Source organism: Leuciscus leuciscus (genome assembly GCF_965113295.1).
Source record: "Leuciscus leuciscus genome assembly, chromosome: 18".
Classification (NCBI taxonomy): Eukaryota; Metazoa; Chordata; class Actinopteri; order Cypriniformes; family Leuciscidae; genus Leuciscus; species Leuciscus leuciscus.
Window position 1 is genome coordinate 19,901,920 of NC_138742.1, and position 23,265 is coordinate 19,925,184.

General features: G+C 36.9%; 1 protein-coding gene across 4 annotated transcripts; it reads right to left on the reverse strand.

Annotated features, from left to right (window-relative positions):
• Positions 1-3,007: 3,007 nt before the first annotated feature.
• nfascb (neurofascin homolog (chicken) b) lies at positions 3,008-23,062 on the reverse strand. 4 transcript variants are annotated; one of them, XM_082144438.1, is made up of 28 exons: positions 22,927-23,062; positions 20,843-20,910; positions 20,019-20,128; positions 19,777-19,882; positions 19,355-19,545; positions 19,154-19,276; positions 17,551-17,721; positions 17,167-17,278; positions 16,866-17,050; positions 15,765-15,896; positions 15,541-15,684; positions 15,344-15,455; positions 14,975-15,138; positions 14,606-14,753; positions 14,390-14,514; positions 14,209-14,310; positions 13,910-14,122; positions 11,748-11,824; positions 11,410-11,635; positions 11,199-11,314; positions 10,913-11,123; positions 10,704-10,826; positions 5,375-5,548; positions 5,152-5,283; positions 4,995-5,061; positions 4,637-4,648; positions 3,993-4,028; positions 3,008-3,898 (listed from the first exon to the last, which is right to left on the reverse strand). In XM_082144438.1, the coding sequence occupies exons 3-28, from the start codon at positions 20,122-20,124 to the stop codon at positions 3,667-3,669; spliced, it is 3,540 nt and encodes a 1,179-aa protein (XP_082000564.1). In that variant the 5' UTR covers positions 20,125-20,128; positions 20,843-20,910; positions 22,927-23,062; the 3' UTR covers positions 3,008-3,666. The 4 variants fall into 4 exon arrangements, with proteins under 4 accessions (XP_082000564.1, XP_082000563.1, XP_082000565.1 ...); XM_082144437.1 differs by lacking the exon at positions 22,927-23,062 and adding an exon at positions 21,001-21,195; XM_082144439.1 differs by lacking the exons at positions 4,637-4,648; positions 22,927-23,062 and adding an exon at positions 21,001-21,195.
• Between the last annotated feature and the right edge of the window lie 203 nt (positions 23,063-23,265).

The following is a 23,265-nucleotide window of genomic DNA, read 5'->3' on the forward strand; positions in this document are numbered from 1 at the left end:
TCAAAAACATTGTTTTTCAATTATATTTGTATTCTATTCTAATACCTTGATTCGTGTAACACAGTAAAAACTGAACTTGCAGGAAGAAGAGACTATTATGATATAGGCTACAGTATTTGTTTGCACATTCATTTAATATAATGTATAGTAAAAGATACAACATTATAATGTGTAAAACACTTTGCATAAAAGCATCTGCTAAATGTACATTTAAATATATACTTTCATAAATGTAAATAAAATATGTCAGTGCTATTGTTTTGTCTTAAGATTCACATAATTCATTTTATAAAAGCTACTTAAATCCTGGATCCTACTAATCCTGGTGTAATCTAAGCCCTGTCTGTGAAACCAGGCCCAAATTATATTGTTAATTATATTATAAATAGCTTGAGATTAGATTAATTTATGTGAAATGTATTTATTTATTTATAACAAATAATGAATCAACATGTGCTGTGATTCTTACCGAGAAAAATCATGACTTCCCTTAAAGTAGATGTAATAAAAAATACATGATATACAGTATTTGCATGATTTATTATACATGTAAAAAAGGGCCCGATGTCCTGTGGTAATATATGAAAGAATTTTCTTCATTGATTTTTCATCCGTAATATTGCAATGCTTCCAGTGCATTTGTACGCAATGAATTGTGTTGTGTTTTAGGGTTAAAGAAAATGTCTGTAAAAATAACTGATGAGATACTGGCAGAAAATTACCAGTACCTTTTCCATTTTTTACAGATTTCTTTATTACAGTGTACTGATATTTATGAAAAATTTCAGTCAGGATTCAGGCCCCATTGGAAACTGCGCTCATAAAAATGACTCACTTCTAACTTCTGACCAAGGCTGCATCTCAATACTAGTTTTACTTGATCTTAGTGCTTAGTGCTTAACACTAGAATAGATCATGACATACTCTTAGATCGATTACAAAATTACAGGCAATTCAGGCACAGGCATTAAGGTGGTTTAGATCGTACCTATCAGACTGTTACAATTTAGTTTTTTTAAACAGGAAATTATCCCAAGTTAACGTCAGTAAATTATGGAGTGCTGCAAGGGTCTGTTTGAGGCCCTCTGCTATTTTCAATAGACATGCTTCCTTTTGGTAATATTATAAGAAAACATTAGTTTCCACTGTTATGCTGATGATACTCTGTTATATATTTCATCGTGACCAGATGAAATCTCTAATTTATCCAAGTTGACAGAATGTGTTAGGTCTTGTAGGTCTTTAAAATAAGCTTTCATAAGTAGCTGATAAAACATAATTGATGGTAAGGTAAAAGTTTGGCATACAAGGTTACTTCCCATCCATATTGTTGTACTGTTGAGCAGGATCACACTATTACATAGCCTAACCTCTGATATGAGAACCACAATGCTGAAGTAAATGTCAAAGACAGTAAAAGGTTAGTCTTTAACAGCTGTTCTGTATGTCTATGTTTATCTTTATGGGCCAATACACTGACAGGATGATCACATTTGCACCAGAGTTGAAACCTCCAAATGACAATGTTAGGCTATATGTTTAACTTGTTACCTTTAATTTGAATGTATTATGTAGCCTAGGCTTATCCAAGAAATTATGCATTACCCATTTTTTATCCTGTGTGCCTCTGACACAGTTAGAATTGGTCTCCAGAGGTCAAATGAAGGATTGTGTAATATATTTTAAAGTGTTTCTCTATTTTTGAGGGGAAAGGGGAACACAACTAATCAAAGGTTATTTAAAACCGTTATAAAACAAATGAGAAATAGAGTCATCAGTATGTTGTAATATTTCACACATTGTGAACTTCCCTCCGTTACTGCAGTGTTGTGATCAGTTTTAAAAAGGAAATAACACAATGTTCTTTGTTTACCACAAAAAAATGTGACTGAATGAGATGAAATACTTGTAGCCTAGGCTACTAGTTAAATTCTCAAGATTATCTGCGCTGTTATTTTTAGACAACGTTATAATAATGAAACACAATACAGAACTAGATTCTGTGGATTCTCAATGTTTAAAGCTGCCGTCGGCAAGTCTGGCAGATTGGGTCGATTAGCCAAAATTTTGAATGTTTACAACTCTCATGCCCCTCCCCACTACCAGCGAGCACCCTCCCATCGAGGTCGTGCTCGTCAGTGCGTCACTGTGCGTGTGTACCTGATTTTCTGTGAACGCGTCCGTCTCTTCAGCATCTATCAACACCATGGAATCGGAGGTAGGCTGCCCTGGCTAATCTATCCATAGATAGCAATTAACCGAGGAATTGGAAGCTTGTTAGTAGATTTTCTCTCCGCCATCACGCTTCATGCAATCTCCAGGCGAACTTCAGGCGTGGCGTGTGCATGTGATATTAACGTGCGCGAGTGAGGGGGGATCTGTGGCGTGTGCACGACCTGTGATTGACAGTCAGATCTCACACCCCCCTGCGCTGATTGGACCTGATGAAGCGGGAGCGCTGGATTTTTGCAAAACAAATAACACGCTCCAGGTGGAGTTAGAAGCTCGGGTTTTTTTCTAAAACCACCTTATTTATGCTGTGCTGTCGGATTATAGTGTCGATTACACTGAATATGATCAAAAAAATGTTGCCGACGGCAGCTTTAAGTACAGGTTTGTGTGCGTCACGTGTCCATCAATGTTTGTGGTTGAGTGGAGCTCGTGCTCAGTTCAATCTGTCCTCTAGTGGAGAATAGCGGCATAACAGCCTCCCAATGAGCGCGTAAAAGAGCAGTATACCCAAAATATGAAAATTCATTCATTGTTTACTCACTCTGATGTAGTTTCCAACTCATATGTGGGATATATGTGAGCTTTGGAGGGCAAGATTATAGATTTTGGTTTGTCATCTATCATATGACTTGATCAGTAGTAGGTAGACTACTTTTAAATGGTAAGTTTATTGTGTATCCGCCCATCCCCCACCACCCTCCCTCCGTCCCTCCGAGTTTGATAGTCCTCCTGTAAACTGCTGTTGTGAAATTTGTAATTATGACAAACTCATTAATTTACATCATGCATTTTAATAACTTAAGCACTACAACACTTATGATAGTACTCTTACCAGACTCCAAAAAATATACAATAAACATCACGTAGGGGCCTACATCATACTCCAATAAGCAGCTGAGGGTTAGATTGTATTTTGTGTGAGAACAAATGGTTTGCAGTATTAATGTGACCTACAGTACAGCAAACAGATAACTACAGAGAAAAAGGTACTATGGAAAATAAAACATAAGAAGAATTAGTGGCAACTATCAGTGATATCAAACACTGGTTAAATAACAAAGCATTGTGGAAGTTCTTGATGCTCAACATCTCTTCAGCAGATGTCTATGCTAAGTAAATGTGTGTGAATTGCTCCTGAATGTTATTTTATAAACTGAACATGAGTTTGTTTAACGAAGCAAGCTTCCATCAGCCATTTCTTTTCTGTCTTCTTATCAACATGATAAACACATCAAGACATCTTACTTGGCTTTCTCTCACATGATTTGTGGATTTGAAAAACAAACCTGATTGGCACTTTTTCTGTAAATCCCCAGAAACACGGTTTTACTTTTAAAACACATCTATATACATCATTATTTCCAGCCTGTCTAACAGATTAAATGAGTCTTAGTCCATCTGTGTAAAAGGTGGTTTAATCAGACACCATGGGCTCTAGGCAAAAGAGTAGATGGCCACAGGAGACGTGGGCTCAGAGCTATCATGGTACGGGCTCCTGTCGATGTTCCTCTTACTGACACCAGTGTACTCTCCGATGAAGGAGCCATCCTCATTAAACTCGATCTCTTCCCCCTCACCATACTCCATGAGGCTGTCGTCACTGTTCGTTCTCCTGTCAATGTGCTCAATCACACCTTGACTGCGTCCCTGTCGACCTTCGTCCTCACTAAAGGGGAAGAGATTCATTTGAGAGTTTTAAAAGTAAGGAGATGTCCATTGTTCCAAACAATGTTTGAAACAAAGGTTGAAGAGATGCTTACCGTCTGCTGTAGGGCATGGTGGACACTCGTGTTATCCTGCAGTAGATATAGAAGTTAAAAAGTCACAATTCATATAATGGAAACAAAGACATGACATATAAAACACAAATACTATTGTTAAACACTACTGTTCAAAAGTTTGGGATCAGGTAAGATTTGTTCATGTTTTTGAAAGAAGTCTCTTATGCTCACTAAAGCTGCATTTATTTGATAAAAAATATATTAAAAACTAAAAACAGTAATATTTATATATATATATATATATATATATATATATATATATATATTTATACATACACACATACATTAGAATTATTTCTGTATACATGTATATATATGTATACAGAAATCATTCTAATATTCAGATTTGTTTTAAGGATTCTTTGATAAATAGAAATTTCAAAAGAACAGCATTTATTTTCAAAACATAAATCTAACTTTATAAATGTTTTTACTGATACTTTTGATCAATTTAAAGCATCCTTGCTGAATAAAAGTATCAATTTACCAAATTTTGAATGGTAGTGTGAAAACAGTTTTTAAAAAATTGCTTAATAGTTAGACTAGAATGTGTAGTTTAATTGTAAAACAAATATGACAATTTAAAAAAGGTCAGCACTTGTTCTGTATGACATGTATCATACCTCTCAAGAGACCTTCAGCGGTCCAACCGCAAAAGACATAAAAAAAATAAAGGAGGAATGAAGAAAGTGAGAAATGTTTGATGGATGAAGTGATGAATTATAAACTGAGGAACAATTATTGTGGTATACAGTACATATTCAAAATCAACCTTTGCTAATATGATTATGTTATGATGTAATTTATTGGATTTAATAATTTTTCACCCTTTAGTGTATCTAACATGCTGTTTTCATGTCAGTGCATTACTGAAAATAAACTGTGCCGCCTGTAGTAAATAAACTTAAGACAACTTTTAACACTTATAAATCAAATAGAAAGTCCTGGGATTTTACATAGAGCTTCTCATCAAACAGTCACCTGTAATCAAACGTTCCATTCTCTCTATCATCCATTGGCTCCAGTGCAAAGTCCTTCATGTCCCGCACTTACAAACAAACAAAAGAATATGTTTTGCCACATATATAAGGCTGAATAATAAATATATGTAACTTGTCTCATGTAATTTCTATTGTACCTGGGTACTTTCCTCCTCGGCTTCTCTTGATGAAGAAGACTATGAGCATGATGAGAACGAGAAGAGCAACCGCACACATTAAGCCAATGAACCAACCCTGCGTCACAATGTCCACTTGCTCCCGGGTATATTCTGTTCATGCACACACGCAATCATGCAGACATGTTAGGAATCTTTGTATGTTTACAGAACAATGATCTTATTTTTGTAGATGAAAAATTACCCTCAGTAGTAAATTTGGGTGATTCCTCTGTGAACGCCTCCCCGGCTCCAACTTCAGTTTGTGCTGCCAGTGAGAACTTGTATCGAGTGTATCGGTCCAAACGGTGCAGAGAGAAGTAGGTGATGTTAGGAGGAATGTATTCCACTTGGATTCTGTCCCCCAGAGTGATGTTCACTACAGAAAAAATATTACAGTCTTATAGGGCTAAATAAATGATTTGTGTCTTTTTGTTACTTTATAGTGATAAACAAACATCAAAACATTAATAATAAAAAAACCGAAAATAAAATGTTGCAAAGAAAAAAATATATTTTAAGGAATGGTAAATTTTTTTGGGAAAGACATTCAAGAACATGAAGGGTTTGAGTGCAAAATGTGGGACATACAGTTGTGGTCAGAATTAAAGCTGCAAGCAGCGATGAAAGGGCCCTCGCACTCGTGCCATCGTCACTCGGTGGCTTTAGAAAGACAGAGCATGGTTGGGCAATGTGCATTTAAGGAGGTATAGTAGTTGCTAGCATGTTTAGTATGTTTCTAGCATGCTTAGTACACAATAGTTATGTGGTTAGTACTGCATTACTGTTTTAACCATGTCAGTTTCTGTTGCCAGTAGGTGGGGCTATGTCTACATCTGAATATCGCTATGTAGATGTGTTTAGTGCAGGACTTTTATCAAACATGTGAAGTTTGGGGCAGATTGGACATTGTATGCTTGAGTTACAATAACTTCCTTTAGCATTTCTTGCATGTTTTATGATGTTTCTAGCATATTACATATTAATTTTGGGGTAGATTGGACATTGCATGCCTGAGTTACAGCAAATTCATATTTAATTGCAGTAATAGCATGCTTTAACACTTAGCTAAGTATTTGATAGCATGTTTCTAGTATGTTGCTAACATGTTTAGCAGTTGGTGGCACTTTTTTATATGTTATTAGGAGTCCAGAACAATGTTAAACATCACTTCCTGTTGCCAGCAGGCGGCGCTATGACTATATCTGAATATGAGCATGGACTTGTGTTCAGGAGATAATTCTTATCAAACGTGTGAAGTTTGGGGTAGATTGGACATTGTATGCTTAAGTTACAACAACTTTCTTTAGCATTTCTAGCATGATTTAGAACTTAGCTATGTGTTGCTAGCATGTTTCTTGCATGTTACATATTAAGTTTGGGGCAGATTCGACATTGCATGCCTGTGTTACAGCAAATTCCTATTTAATTGCAGCAATAGCATGCTTTAGCACTTAGCTAAGTGTTTGCTAGCATGTTTTAGCAAGTTTCTAGTATGTTGTTAGCATGTTTAACACTTGCTGGCACTTTTTAATGTTTTTATATGTCCACAACAGTGTTTAACATGTCACTTCCTGTTGACAGCAGGTGGCGCTATGACTGTAACTGAATATGAGCATGGTCATGTGTTCAGGACAGAACGTTTATCAAAAGTGTGAAGTTTGGCGCAGATTGGACATTGCCTTCTTGAGTAACAACAACATCCTGTTTCATTGAATTAGCATGCTTTAGCACTTAGCTAAGTATTGCTAGCATGTTTTAACATGTTTCTAGCATGTTTAGAAGTCAATGGCATTTTTAACATGTTGCTAGAACGGCATCAACGTGTTAAACATGACACTTCCTGTTACCAGTAGGTGGCGCTATTACTATAACTGAATATTCTCATGTAGATGTGTTCAGGCCATGCCTCTTATCAAACGTGTGAAGTTTGGGGCAGACTGGACATTCCGTGCCTGTGTTACAGCAAATTCCTATTTAATTGCAGTATTAGCATGCTTTAGCACTAAGCTAAGTATTTGCTAGCATGTTTTAACATGTTTCTAGTATGTTGTTAGCATGTTTAGCACATGCTGGAACTTTTGTATATGTTATCAGGAGTTCACAACAGTGTTAAACATGTCACTTCCTGTTGCCAGCAGGTGGAGCTATGACTGTAACTGAATATGAGCATGGTCATGTGTCCAGGACAGAACGCTTATCAAAAGTGTTAAGTTTGGCGCAGATTGGACATTGCCTTCTTGAGTAACAACAACATCCTGTTTCATTGAATTAGCATGCTTTAGCACTTAGCTAAGTATTGCTAGCAAGTTTTAACATGTTTCTAGCATGTTTAGAAGTCAATGGCATTTTTAACATGTTGCTAGAATGGCATCAACGTGTTAAACATGACACTTCCTGTTACCAGTAGGTGGCGCTATTACTATAACTGAATATTCTCATGTAGATGTGTTCAGGACAGAACGATTATCAAAAGTGTGAAGTTTGGGGCAGATTGGACATTCCATGCCTGAGTTACAGCAAATTCCTATTTAATTGCAAAAATAGCATGCTTTAGCACTTAGCTAAGAGTTTGCTAGCATGTTTTAGCATGCTTCTAGTATGTTGTTAGCATGTTTAGCACTTGCTGGCACTTTTTTATATGTTATTAGGAGTCCATAACAGTGTTAAACATGTCACTTCCTGTTGCCAGCAGGTGGCGCTATGACTATAACTGAATATGAGCATGGTCATGTGTTCAGGACAGAACGCTTATCAAACGTGTGAAGTTTGGGGCAGATTGGACATTCCATGCCTGAGTTACAGCAACTTCCTGTTTCATGGCGAAACATCGAAATTTGTCAGGACGCCGAGGACCCGCCCTTCGACGAAAACTCAAGATCTTCGCAATTTAACGTCGCAAAGGCCTTAAGATTACACTCACCAAATTTGAAGATGATCAGATTAAAACTGTAGGAGGAGTTCGTTTAAGTACGAGGCCTGAAAATGGCAAAAACTGCACAAAAATCTGAGAGGAAGTTCAAAATGGCTGACTTCCTGTTGTGTTTAGGGCTATGCTCCAAGAGACTTTTTTGTAGGTATTAGGTGATTACATGTATGTACCGAATTTCGTGCACGTACGTGGAACGTTGCGGGAGGCGCACTCCGTTGAACTTTTATAGGTGGCGCTATCGAGCCATTTTGCCCCGTCCAATTCTGAAACCTATATCAGATGTAAATTTTCGCCAATTCTGACGCGTGTGCAAAGTTTTGTGAGTTTTCGAGCATGTTTAGGCCCTCAAAAATGCAATTAAATGCGGAGAAGAATAATAATAATAATAATAATAAACAGAGCAATTCCAAGAGGGTCCTCACACCATCGGTGCTCGGGCCCTAATTAATGGCACCCCTGGTAAATATGATCAAAAACGGCTGTAAAAAATAAATCTGCATTGTTTAAACTTTTGATCTTTCATTAAAAAAATTGCAAAAATCGAACCTTTCATTGAAGTAAAAGAATTGAAAGTTGGGGGGGGGAAATCACATTATGAAACAAATGTTTTTCTCCGAAAAATGTTGGCCACAATTATTGGCACCCCTAGAATTTTGAGTAAAATATCTCTGAAGTATATTCCCATTAATATTTACCTTTTTTTTTTTAGCACACCAGTGTGACTAGGAACATGAAATTGTCCAGCTATGACTTTTTGTTTCACAGGAGTTTAAATATGAGGAAACACAAAGGCCAAATTCCCTTAATCATCCATCACAATGAGTAAAACCAAAGAATATAGTTCTGATGTGCATCAAAAGATTGTTGAGCATTACAAAATAGAAAGTGGCTGTAAGAAAATAGCTAAAGAATTGAAAATCCCCATTTTGACCATCAGGAAAATAATTAAGAAGTTCCAATCAACTAAAGATGTTACGAATCTGCCAGGAAGAGGACGTGTGTCTATACTGTCTAAATGCAGGGTGAGGAGGAAAGTTTGAGTGGCCAAAGACTCTCCAAGGATCACAGATGGAGAATTGCAGAGATTAGTTGAGTCTTGGGGGTCAGAAAGCCTAAAAAAATATATCAAACAACCCCTACATCACCACATGCTTTTTGGGAGAGTTTCAAGAAAAATCCTCCTTGCTCGTCAAAAAATAAACTCCAGCATATTCAGTTGTCAGACACGACTAGAACTTCAAAAGGGACCGGATTCTATGGTCAGATGAAACAAAAAAAGGGCTTTTTGGCAGCAGAGCCACCAGATGTGTTTGGTGCAAACAGGGATAATAAGTACCCCATGCCTACGGTTAAATATACTGCTGGATCTTATATGTTGTGGGCATATTTTTTTTTTCTGGAGGTCCTGGACATCTTGTTCAGATACATGGTATTATGGATTCTAGCAAATACCAAGAGATAAAAAAATCAACACCTGACTGCCTCTGCTAGAAATCTTATAATGGGTCGTGTTTGGATCTTCCATCAGGACAACGGTCCACACAAACATCAAAATCAACACAAAAATGGGTAACTGAGCACAAAATTAAGCTTCTGCCATCCATGACCGTCCCAGTCCCCTAAACTGCCTTCAAATTATTTTTATTAACCCAGTCCCCTAAACTGAACCCTGTAGAAAATGAGTGGGGTGAACTCAAGAGAAGAAGCAACAGCATGAACTTGTGAATCTGAAGGATCTGGAGAGATTCTGTATGGTCTCTGATCTCATGTCAGTTGTTCTCCAAACTCATCAGGCATTATAGAAGAAAACTCAGCGCTGTTATCTTGGCAAAAGGAGGTTGCAAAAAGTATTTAATAACAGGGAGCCAATTATTATGGCCAGCGTGTTTTGGAGAAAAGCATTTATTTCATAATTTCCCCACTTTCAATTCTTTTACTTCAATGAAAGGTTTGATTTTTGCGAATTTTTTTAATGAAAGATCAAAAGGATAAACAATGCAGATTTATTTTTTACAGCCATCTTTGATCATATTTACCAGGGGTGCCATTAATTCTGACCACAACTGTAATTATACTATGTTTTTGATAATTAAAATCAATTAATAATTAAAGATTGTTACTACATTGAAATGAATATGAATTATGACATAGCACCATAAAAGTTTATATAATGTACATATAATATACAGTTTAAAAGTTTTTCAATCAGTCAGTAAGATTTTTTAAAAGAAATTAATATTTTAATATTCAGCAAGGATGCATTTAATGAATTCCATTTCAAATAAATCTTTGTTTGAACTTTCTATTCATCAAATAATCCAGAATTTTCTTTTTTTCATGTTAAAAAATATTAAGCAGCTCAACTTCAACATCGATAATAATAAGAAATTATTCTTGAGCAGCAAATCAGCATGTTTGAATGATTTCTGAAGGATCATTTGACACTGAACACTGGAGTAACCATCACAGGAATGCAGCCTTGGTGAGCATAAGATGCTTCCTTTAAAAAACATTTTTTTAAATTGCACCCACCCCAAACTTGGGTGTCATGAAAAAATAAGATTTGTGCCTCTAATGCTTTAAAAAATGTCATGGGACTTACACGTCTGATATTTGAGAATGTACCCAGTCAGAATGCCATTGGGTTCTGCAGGTTCCTCCCAGTCCAGGTAAATGGTGTCATAGTGCCGGTGCATGATCCTGAACGACCTGGGAATGGTGGGCACTAGAGTGGGAGCGAGACGCATGTATAAAGTCATGCCTGTATGTGTTTGGTTTGCCATAATGTTAACTGTGTGAAGAGTTTCATACCTCCTTCAGGTGTCTGAAACTCAATGGTGTGGCTGGGAGGACCCTCAAAGCGGTTATTGGCCACTACAATATAGATCCTGTAGTTACTATACGGGACAAGACCAGAAAGGGACCCAGACAGACGCGGTCCATTAGCTTTAAAACTCTTGGTCTTAATCCTCCTGCTCACAGTGTGCCAGGGCAGTCGACTGCTCTCTCTCCAGTAATAAACCTGAGACACCAAACACAGCTCCATCAGCGGCCCATTTCATTTACTGTATGGACCTGTGCAATGAAGAAGCCATACTTTGTACTCCTTTATTTCACCCATGATGTCGGCTCGTGCCACTGGTTCCCAATGGACTGTCAGCGTCGTGCTTTCAATGTCTGACACCCTCAGATCAGATGGAGCGGCAACAGGACCTGTTAGAGAAACCCAATAGGAGTAAAACACTGACCAAAATCTATTTTTAATGCATGTTAAACCAAACCATTACTTGTGGTACATATGAACTTACGGTCCTCCCCAGAGTAACCAATCACAACAGGGGATTCTGGGCCATAGCCGAAGAAGTTGATGGCCTGAACTTTAATTTCATAGGGCGTGAAGGTGTCAGTGTCATAGATGATGCAGCTACACCACCAGTATGTTGTGTAGTTCTTCCACTCCTCCCTCGAATCCCTCCGTCTCCACCAAACCATGTAGCCCAGTTTCGGCCCATTCCATTCTCTGTACTCCAGTGGCTTCAGACACAACAAAAACATCACAGTTAATATAAATCACGTGCATGTGATTACATCACAGTTAACAACTTTGATTAAAATGATCGACATCCATCAATCATCAGTGCATCACCTCCCAGCTGATTTCCATGTTATTTCTGAACACTCCACTTCCCAGTCCTTGGATGTTTCTTGGGATGGCATCAGGCACTAAAGACACAAAACTAGTGCTGTCAAATCGATTAATCGCGATTAATCACACTTAATCTCATATTGCATAAAAGTTTGTGTTTACATAATATATGTGTGTATATATATATATATATATATATATATATATATATATATATATATATGTATATCATATTTATATACATATATATATATATACACACACATATATATATATATATATATATATACAGTGCTATGCATAAGTTTAGACACCCATGCTAAAGTTGACTAAAAAGAGGAATACAAAATCATCTTTTGGAAATTGAACTTAATGCCTTAATTAAAAAAATTAGGAAAAATCCAACCTTTAAGGACACCAATTTTCTTTGTGAATGAATAATGTATCGTAAATAAATAAATAAATGTTCTTCCTTAAAATACAGGGTGCATAAGTCTGGACACCCCTATGTTAAATTCCCTTAGAGGCAAGCAGATTTTTATTTTTAAAGGCCAGTTACTTCATGGATCCAGGATACTATGCATCCTGATAAAGTTCCCTTGGCCTTTGGAATTAAAATAGCCCCACATCATCACATAGCCTTCACCATACCTAGAGATTGGCATGGAGTACTTTCCATAAGATCATCTCTCAATGCAATTCAAACCAGCTATTAGGCTAACTGAAATAAAACCACGCCAATCTCTAGGTATGGTGAAGGCTATGTGATGATGTGGGGCTATTTTAATTCCAAAGGCCAAGGGAACTTTATTTATTGTTTAGAAATTTACAAAAGTTTTCTAATTTCAAAGAATCCTGAAAAAATGCATCACAGTTTCCACAAAAATATCAAGCAGCACACCTGTTTTCAACATTGATAATAATAAGAAATGTTTCTTGAGCAGCAAATCATTAGACTATTAGACACTGAAGACTAGAGTAATGATGCTGAAAATTCAGCTTTACATCACAGGAATAAAATATAGCTGCAAGCAGCGATGACGGGCCCAATCCCCGGCACCACCGCCAACCCGGTGGCTTTAGGGCAACTGTTCATGATGGGCAATATGCAATCAAACCAGGTAAATTTCAAAAGGACTATGTCAAAGTTGTTTTAATATGCCACATTTACTGCAGACCACTATGACTACAAACCATAATATCCACATCCATGAGATAAATTAAATTCAGATGAATTTCATGTCATAGACCACTTTCAAATGAGTGCGAAGTTATCTTTTGCAGCTCAAAAATTATTTTCTCAAAAAGGCGATTTTTATCTCAAGGTCTTTTTATATTTTTTATTAATCTAATTATTAAAATAATTATATATAACTATGTTGTCAGTGCCCTACAAACTGGTTCTATGCCTTTATTTTGTTAATCAAACTTATTAGCAGGCCAAAGCTCACAGCAATGAAAGGGTTAAACTCTAAACCATCAAAAGTGTAACTGACACGTGCACACGCGCGCACACACACACACACACAACACACACACAGAGAGAGAGAGAAAGTGAGATGAGATTAAATGCTCAGACTGTTTACCAGGAAGTCGAGCCAGAAGATTCAACAACATTTTAAACAAGAAATAAAATAAAATCTATTTTGTGACAGAAAGTTGTTTTTGATCATGTCTAAATACATATCCAAATGCAATACCTGATAAAAGGATTATGTCTGAACAATTTTGTTATCAATCTGAACATTATGATTTCCGCAATAAGAGTTTTCTCAACCCTGTTTTAAAATAGGCCTATGCTGCCATCTAGTGGTTATACTGTGTATGACATTTTTATTCAACCAGATAGCACTAATCTGCCTATTTTTAACTTATACATACTTCTTGAATTGAAAAATATTTGTATTATTTTATAAAGAAATAAATGGTTTATAATTAATTGTTTAGAAGATGAAGATGAGAATCTTCCTGTTTCCCTTTTTTGACATTACTTTAATCCCTTGCCATGGCAACACTGCTGGAGATATCCAATATCCGTTCACAATTTAGCATCTTCAGTGTCTTGGCATCATGTTGAAAAAGTTTGGTGTGAATCAAATAAATTGCATAATATGTTTTACTGTTAAACAATAATATAATATAATGGAAAAACGAGGACCTACCAGCTCCTCCAGTCTGGTAGTATGCAGATGGCCAGCTGGGTTTACTGGGTCCTATGCCATTTACAGCAATGACCCGGAATCGGTACTCTACGAATGGAGTTAGCTGTAAAACGACAGAGTTCAAGTTGCCTGGGTAACTAGTCAGGTTCTTCCAGCCGCTCGGCAGCAGCCAATAGTCTGCAAGGAGATCTTCAGTATATTGAACCTGGTACTCTGAAAGAAAATTCATTTAAAATCATGTCATTGTAAGGCTAGATTGTTCTGAATTTTTGCTTGCATCTATGTTTGTGTGGATGTACCTTTAATAGGATTGTGGTTGCTCAGTCCTGGAATCCAGGTGAGTCTAACGCTCCTCTCTGATGGGTCTGATATCTCTAAATCAGTGGGTGGGTCTGGCCGGTCTAAAAGCAAAAGTATACATGAATAAAATGCTCATGTTTATACTGGTCGCATGTATAGAGAGAGTATATGTGCTGGTACCTGTCACAGTGAGTTTGGCCGAGGCAGTGACCTCCTCCAGTTCACTTTTAACCCTGCAAGTGTAGATGCCTTCATCTCTTCTGTACACATCAGCAATGCTCAGAGAATCCTCATCCTTTGTCATCCTACAGAACACAAAGCAGTCAGATACATTAAACCAATAGAACAATTAATAACACTTCCTACATGCTTGTGGTCAGATTCATTTGTGTTTACCTTCTTCCTAAGATCAAGAACTTCTTGTCCTTAAGCCAAGTAACGGTAACGTCTAGAGTCGGGTCTAATTTAATCTTACAATCAAAGCGAGCCAGACTCCCTCTTGTGACCATAGTATTGCGTGGGGCACGAACAATTTTAATGGGCTCTATAAAATTAAAATAAATGTAATCTTTTAACAAGCAGATCATCTTGATATATATATATATACACATGACATATAAAATACATACAAGTAAAATGCAGAATCAAACATCCATAAATCATCTGCTTATTGGATTAAAACATACATTTAATGGACATCAGTGCATTTAAAATATAAGCATTTTTATCAGAAATTTCAATGCAGCACCTGTTCCAGAGACTGACCTTTGACCTCTAGTTGGACCTCCTTCTCATCTCGTCCAATGACATTGCTTGCAACACACACATATGTTCCCTGATCTTGTAGCATTGTGTCACTGATTTCCAATGTACCATTTGGAAGAATCCTGTGACGATTTCCCTCTAAGGTGCCTAGTCCTCCTTTTGACCTACAGTATATACACATTAATTGGATACTTTTTATGTGCACTTATTTTGAAATAATTTATGCAGTTACTCCTCATTTTGTTCATTCACACCATCACAATAGACATGTGTTTTGTTTTTATCCTTGTATTTGTGATAATTCAAAGGTAAAAACAGACAAGTTTTGGGAAATAATGAAGATAAATGATAGTGAGACAATTTATTTACCACCGCAGGTCAGGTTTAGGAGAGCCAAAATACGGGCAGTCTAAATGAGTATTATTGCCTTCTGTTGTTTTAACCAGTTCATCTCTGTGACCAAGCAGACGAGGCTTCATATCTGCAGACAACAGTGCACAGTTGCAAGCTAAAAGCTAATGGTGCATAGAAATGAAGTGTTTTTCAATCCAACCTCTAGCTCTTACCCATTACGGCCAAGAAAGCGTTTGCCATGATATAGCCATACTGGTTTGAAGCATTGCACTGGAACACAGCAGCGCTGTCTGGAACCACGGCGTTGAAAATCAAAGTGTCTCCTGAAACCTGCCTGCCTGGACTCTTAGGAGCATCTGAAGACCAGACAGAAAGAGTGAGCATTAAAATGCTTTGCAGTGCACCTGTTTGCTTAATGAAGCTGCTGTTTTCTCACCACTGATTGGCTCTCCATTGACCAGCCACTGTATCTGGGGTCGAGGAATACCATCAGCTCTACACTCTATACTACCGCTGTCATCACGAGACAGAACCAGACTCTCAGGCTTCTCCACCCAGAACGGAACCGCTGCAAAAGAGTTGAGAATGTGCATCTCAATTTTGTCATTCTTAAAGGAATACTGAAAATAAAAATGTAGTCATTATTTATTCTTCTTCATATTGTTTCAAACCTGAATGCTGTTTTTTTTTTTTTTTTTGTGGAACATGAAATGTTTGTTATGGTATAGATTTGTGTGATAAATACACTAGTTGTTATTGACAGAAAATATTCCATTCTGCTTAAATTCTCAAATTATACTCCCGTTTTTTTGTTGTTGTTTTTCTAAAGAAATTAATACCTTTATTTAATAAGGATTCACCAAACTGATCAAAAGTGATAATATTATTTAAAAAATGTAATGTTACAGTTGTTGCTGATTTCTATTTCAAATAAATGCTGTTCTTTTGAACTTTCTATTCTTCGATGAATCCTGATAAAAATGTATCATGGTTTCCTCAAAAATATTAAGCAGCACAACCGTTTTCAACATTGATAACAATGTTTCTTAAGCATCAAACAAGCCTTTCTGAAGGATTCTGAACAGTTATTTTACATTTTAAAAGTGGTACTGTGAATATAGCATGAGGTGAAACATCATTTATGTTTGATGATGTTTTAAATGTCCAATATGATGTGATGCATGGAAAAGGTGTCATATTTGATGGGGTCAGCAGTGATTTTACGGAGTAAATTTTCAGTGAATAATGACTTAAATTTTGGTCTGTACCTCACACATTAATAACAAATCTCTTCAGAAAATTTTTAAATATATAGCACAAGTTGTTTGGACTATTATTGTGGTGTTTTAATAATGCATTTTTGTTAAATGACAGATGTGGTCACTATGAACTGTCAATGCGTGAACATTCTTCAACGGCAGCATATGGATTTGAAACATCATAAAACAGATTAGATAATGACAGAATTTACATTTTTGGGTGAACCCCACATAGTGGCAGACAAGAACAATAGAAATCAAGTAATGAAGTATTCTACATTTGACCCAGACAGTGATGACGTGGTCCAGGCTGCCCATCCTGTTTGAAGAGGTGCAGATGTATTCTCCTCCATCATCCATGGCGATCTTCTTTATTCGAAGCGTCTTATTGAAATTCTCCAACTTCTTTCCTGTCATAGACATCTCCTCCCAATCTTTAGTCCATTTTATGGAGGGAGTCGGACTACAACATTAAGAGAGCATCAGAAATGCACAGATTTCAAAAGGCAATCCAAAAATCAACTGCATTCAATTGCTCTCAGAAAACAGAGATATCATCAAAATACTTTAAAAACTCACACTCCTGCAGCAAAACACTCCAAAATAAATTCTTCCCCTAGCATCGCAATTCTTGTGCTGGCAGTTCCTTTGGGCCGCAGAAACTTGGGTGGCGTGTGGGCTGCCATGCGAGCTACACAAACATTTGACAGAAATCTTCACACTTTACAAATCTGGCCAGAGCACTGTTGACTAGTTAGTGGATCAGTAAAGTCCTGTTGCATGTTTACACTAAAGAGAAACATAAGAAAGAGTCCTAACTCACCATGTGTTAGACTGTTAGATGGTTTTAATCATGGTTCTTCCTCAACTGAACACACAGAAAAAGGCACAGGTAGAAATATTAAAACAAATTTGCTCAAAGTTTAATTCTGAAGCAGAATCAAAATAGTTCCTCACACAGACCTGTGAGCACCTGCAGGATGAGGGGCGGTTTCTGCTGGATGGTGTTCGTGAAGGGGAAGCGGGCGACACAGACATAGTTCGTAAGAGCGTCTTCTGCTACGATACTGGAGAAGTACAGATCTCCATTCTCTGCCTTTGATACTCGACGATCCTGTCGGATTGGTGTCATAGCTATGGAATAAAGATGAACTTGGATACCAAATACTGGTTGTATTTAAAGGCTTATTTAAGGCTAGACAAACATTAATAATATAATTACAATGAAGATTGGTGATACAAACACACTACCGTTCAAAATATTGGGGGCGTTCTTGTGCTTTATTTATTTGATCAAAAATACAGTAAAAAAAAAAAAAAAAAAAAAAAAATCATTACAATTTAAAATAACTTTTTCTATTCGAATCTATTTTAAAATGTAATTTATTCCTGTGATGAAAGCTGAATTTTCAGCATCATTACTCCAGTCTTCAGTGTCAAATGATCCTTCCGAAATCATTCTAATATGCTGATTTGATGCTCAAGAAATGTTTCTTATTATTTTCAATGTTGAAAACAACTGTGTCACTTAATATTTTTGTGGAATTTATGATCATTTCTTTCAGGAATCTTTGATGAATAGAAAGTTTAAAAGAACAGTATTTATTTGAGACAGGAATCTTTTGCAACATTATAAATGTCTTTACTGTAAATAATGCAGGTCGATGGTCACTGTCTCAAAGAGCATGCACAGAGTCCAAATTAAAACAATTCCCCATCGTCCAAATTAAACAATTCCCCATCGTAAGTACACATTGATGGCCCAAGACACGAAACGAGCGGTTTGTGTGAGAAAACGAACAGTATTTATATCGTTTTTACCTCTTGAACACAGCTGCGTCCAAATGATCTGAGGGTGCGGGCGGGTATAGATATATACACTAGATATAGCCTTGGCTACGGTTTCGTTCCAATGAACTGCAGTAGCCAAGGCGACATCTAGTGTATATATCTATACCCGCCCGCACCCTCAGATCACTTATACGCGGCTGTGTTCAAGAGGTAACAACGATATAAATACTGTTCGTTTTCTCACACAAACCACTCGTTTCGTGTCTTGGGCCATCAATGTGTACTTACGATGGGGAATTGTTTAATTTGGACGATGTGGAATTGTTTTAATTTGGACTCTGTGCATGCTCTTTGAGGTGGTGACCATAGACCTGCATTATTTGACTGACAGACAAGAACGGTTTGACCTAAAAATATCAAAATTGAAACTACTGCGGAAAAAAAGACACCTACATCTTGGATGCCCTTGAGGTAAGCTAAAACATACCAACATTTTATTTCAAAGTGAACTATCCCTTTAAGCCTAGTCCCAGACTAAAATGCATGTTTGAGCCGTTTTAACTGAAAGTTACTTGGACTGACAGATCTTAAAATACATCAGTGCCATTGTTTTGTCTCAAGATGCACACCAGTAATTTTATTTTCTAAGGCACGGTTATAAAAGCTACTTAAATACACTAATTAATCTAAGGCCTAATTCTGGCTTAATCTAAACCCTGTCTGTGAAACCGGGCCTATATCTTTCAAATCAAAAACATCTGAGGCAGATACTTACTGCTGTTCAGCCAGTAGGTGTCAGGATTTGGAGGGCCTACTGGGGGATTGCAGGGAAGGATGAGAGGAAGTCCAACCACCACTGATACTGGCTCCAGATACTCCTTCAACCACGTACGGGCCTCTAAACAAAGCATTCACGTTTAAAAAACTATAGACTAATTGTTTTATATTAACAATTGCATGGTATTTAAAGGCTTACTGGAGACACGCAGATGGATGTGACTGGACAGAGCAGAGCCAAACTCATTAGTCGCCGTGCACTGATAGACTCCCTCATAGTCATTAGGGCGACCCCAAAAGAAAATCTCTAATGTGCCAGAACGCCTCCTCATGCTGACCTGAGGATCCCGTGCCACATTCAGGTAAACCCCATCACGTGTCCATGTGAAGCTATGTACAGTACATGTTATCTGTCAATCACACATCCTCTAACACAGCTGTCCAAAATCATTTGAATTTGCATTAAAAATGCATACATTTTACATTGGAATCATTCAGTCAATATTTTAGCACCTTTTACACAAACAAACAAATGCTAATCATTATAAGGTAAGTAATCAAGTCCAATGAATGACATGTATTTTGAAGTGTGGACATGTTGAAGTTTGGTAGGCTACTTACACTGGAGGTGGATTCCCGGTTGCCTCACACTCCACTATAATGGGGTCAACTGGATCTACTATGTGGTCTTGAACACTCTCTTTAATGATCATTGGAGGTTGTCTGACTGTAGGGATATACATATAAAAAATATTATGTTTTAACAAATTAAAAGGACAATGTAGTAGTAAATAATGCTTTGTATCCTTTAGTCACAAGGACCAAAGTTAAAAACAAATTGAGGTAAAATTGCAGTTCCTCACCCTCGGGAGGAATTTCCATTGCTAAAATCCATGTTTGCTGTAGGATGGTAAATATGGCAGGAATCCTCCAACACTTCAGAGCTCTCATCTCTGCTGTGTACAGCATCCGCCTTGTGATAATACAACAGGGAAAAACAAGAGCACCAAAATACTCAAATATTGCCCAACATATGCTTGTCTTGAAACATCTTGTTTAAAGTTATTTCATAACTAATGCTTTTGTATAATTTTGTATGTGTTGTGCAAGGGTTAATGCTAAACCATGAAAGCGCTAGTCGCTGACAGCTGTAGCATTTATAATGAAATGAAGCAGGCAAACCAAACTATTTCATATGCAAATGACCACTGGTATTATTTTAAGTCTCCGCCCCCTTCCGCTTTCCGCAACTGTGATTCGTTGGCATTCACGCACCTGCATATCCTGTGCGTAATTCTACTGCGTCAAACTTCGTGTTACATCAAGGGTACAACAAACACATTTATTGTCTTATTTTTATCGTATAACGCAGTGATTGTTTTCATTAGGCTATATCGAATTTTATGTTAGTATAGTAGGCTATTATATATTTTATATATTACAGCTATTTAAATAGCTTAGACAAAAAGATCCAAAACAAGAAAATGTTCTACTCCTTTGCGTGAATAATTCAGTACGATATCTATGCAAAAAAATACATAGGGTCTGCTTGTAAAATAGAATTGTTTACTGACTGCATTGCACAATACAAGTTGTAAAGCTACATATTTTGTAATCCAAGCTACAGTTCATTTGTAAAGGTCACCGTAATCTTTATCTAGCAACATAATAATGCAAAGTAACCTACCAACTGAAGTGGAGTATCCAGAATTCACAAAATCTTCTTTTTCTGTTTCAGCAGGTCATTTCACAATCCTAAAATAAAAACTAAGTTTAACAATTACATGCTATTACACAAATGTTCACATTTGTCAAGTAGAAGTAGGTACATCTGGAGATTGTTACCTTTTATTTAATGTTTCCGCACTATGGTGATGTTAATCTGTCATCATTGCCCATATTCCAAACATGTAATTCCAATCTTAAATGTTTTGTTATTGTTGTTGCATTCAAAAAGGTCCAAAACAACGTCAAACCAAGCAGACGTTTTCTGAAATGAATACCTCTCCAACTAACATCCCTCTTCATTGTCTTCATCCATTTGCCCACTCTACCCATGAACCATGAATGACGTCCAACCCCCCCCCCTCCCCCTCCCCCCCTCCCCCCTCCCCCCCTCTCCCCCCCCCCCCCCCTCTCTCTCTCTCTCTCTCTCTCTCTCTCTCTCTCAGTATAGTTGCAAACATATGTGCTCGTTACAGTGGCAAAGGCTTTATTGTAGTAATAGTTATATATACATATAAAGTACAAGTCTTTATTTTATTAACTGTTTTTAAAATTGTTATCTTGTCATATTTACATGAGCAAAAGCCCATAGTCCATAAATAGCCAAACTCAGCTGAAAGATATTTTGCATTCTTTTTGATTATGACATCAATGTGTGGGCCTCATTGTTTGGTCCTGAAAAACTAAGCTAACTCAATGAATGAAATGTTTGTTTCTGAGTGAAAATTAAAATGCGGTCACACGACTCGTGACTGCACCTAAAAGAGATTTAAATCTGCTTGTGAAAAACTGCTTTTTTGATTCTCTTTTATGTTTTTACTTGTGTATAAAGCTTTGCTAACGTGAGTTGCATGGTCAAATACAGAAACAGAATGTGAATGAACTCGCAAAATCCCAGAAGGCAAATCTTGACTCAGAAGAGATGATGTAGGTGGAAACAGCATCTCAGCCACTAAGATATACATTCCCATCCCACATCAGCTCAGGCGGCCAGGGACGCCTGATACGCCAGTACGGTCTTACTGTACACTCCACAGATGAGCTAATACGATATTGAGGGTCACGAAAGAACAAAAAAGTTCTTGAGTCAGCTCAGTAAGTGAACAGAGACTCAAGTATGATCTAATTGTGGTCATGTTCCCCAGTGCTTCAGTATCCTGAGCGGTGCAAATGACATCAGCAGCGCTGCAGTGCCAAGCACCAAACTGTACAGCACACAACCTGAGCCTGAATGAACCGCTTCCTCCATGGACGGGACAATGAAACCTCTGTCCCAATGGACGCAGTAAGCTGGCTCTATTCATACAGAATATCTCTGAGGGTTTTTATCAGTTCAGCCTTAAAGTGGCACTACAGCTTGTTTGGAAGAACAGATGCTGCTGGTTAACTTGCTTTGAGATACTGAATTTTAAACACAATTGTATAACTGCAAAAATAAAAACAGAATTTGTTTTCAAATGTAAAAGAATGCCAATTTTTAATGAATGAAAGAGCCAGTTGTTTTAGTACATGCTAATTGCTTCCACAAAGCAAAAAAAAAAAAAGGGTAATTAATTTAACAATTTGGCTTGTTTTTTACCATGCACAATTCTTGATGTTTATGTTCATAACTACCAACAGTCTCTTCAATAAGACTCATAATTCAGTTTATATCTGTCTGCGTTGTTGACACTGTCTAGGATGACAAGAGTAATTCAGATGAAGCAGCTGACTCACAACTGCCAGCTCAAGTGATGACATTATAATGAAACATACATTGTTTATCTGACGGTGACACGGTGGAATGCAATCCAAAATAGCAAAGCCAGATTATATAGATACAAAAATTGTAAATATTTTTTATTATATATAATATATATATATATGTGTGTGTGTGTGTGTATGTGTATATATACTATATATATATACATTTTAAAAAAAACTTAGTGTATTTTATTTTGGTTTGGTAAGAGAGTATGCTAATATCATACAAACATATAATCAAAATATAATATTTTCTAAAATGTTTAATGTCTATTTCTAAATTATACAATTGTCTTTTCTTACCTGAATTGATATTTCAGTGTTCAGTACAAATGGAGGATCCTTTGCAGTCTATTTTTAATTTACAAAAGCATAATCATTGTGCTCTTTGTCCATGTTTCGTCTCCTAAGCTATGACAGTAAAAACCTTATTATGATAGAAAAGGAGTCCACTAGTTTGTTCAAAGCAGAGGCTGAAGTAAAATAACTTCTCTGAGGGAAGATTTTACACAACTGTCCAAAATAACAAACAGCGCTCTTGACTGATGTCCCAGTCACCACTGGTCACATGACTGATGACTATGTGGCTTCTTCAGGTCATTTAAGCATTGAAAACATCATTAAAATCAGGATGATTAGTGA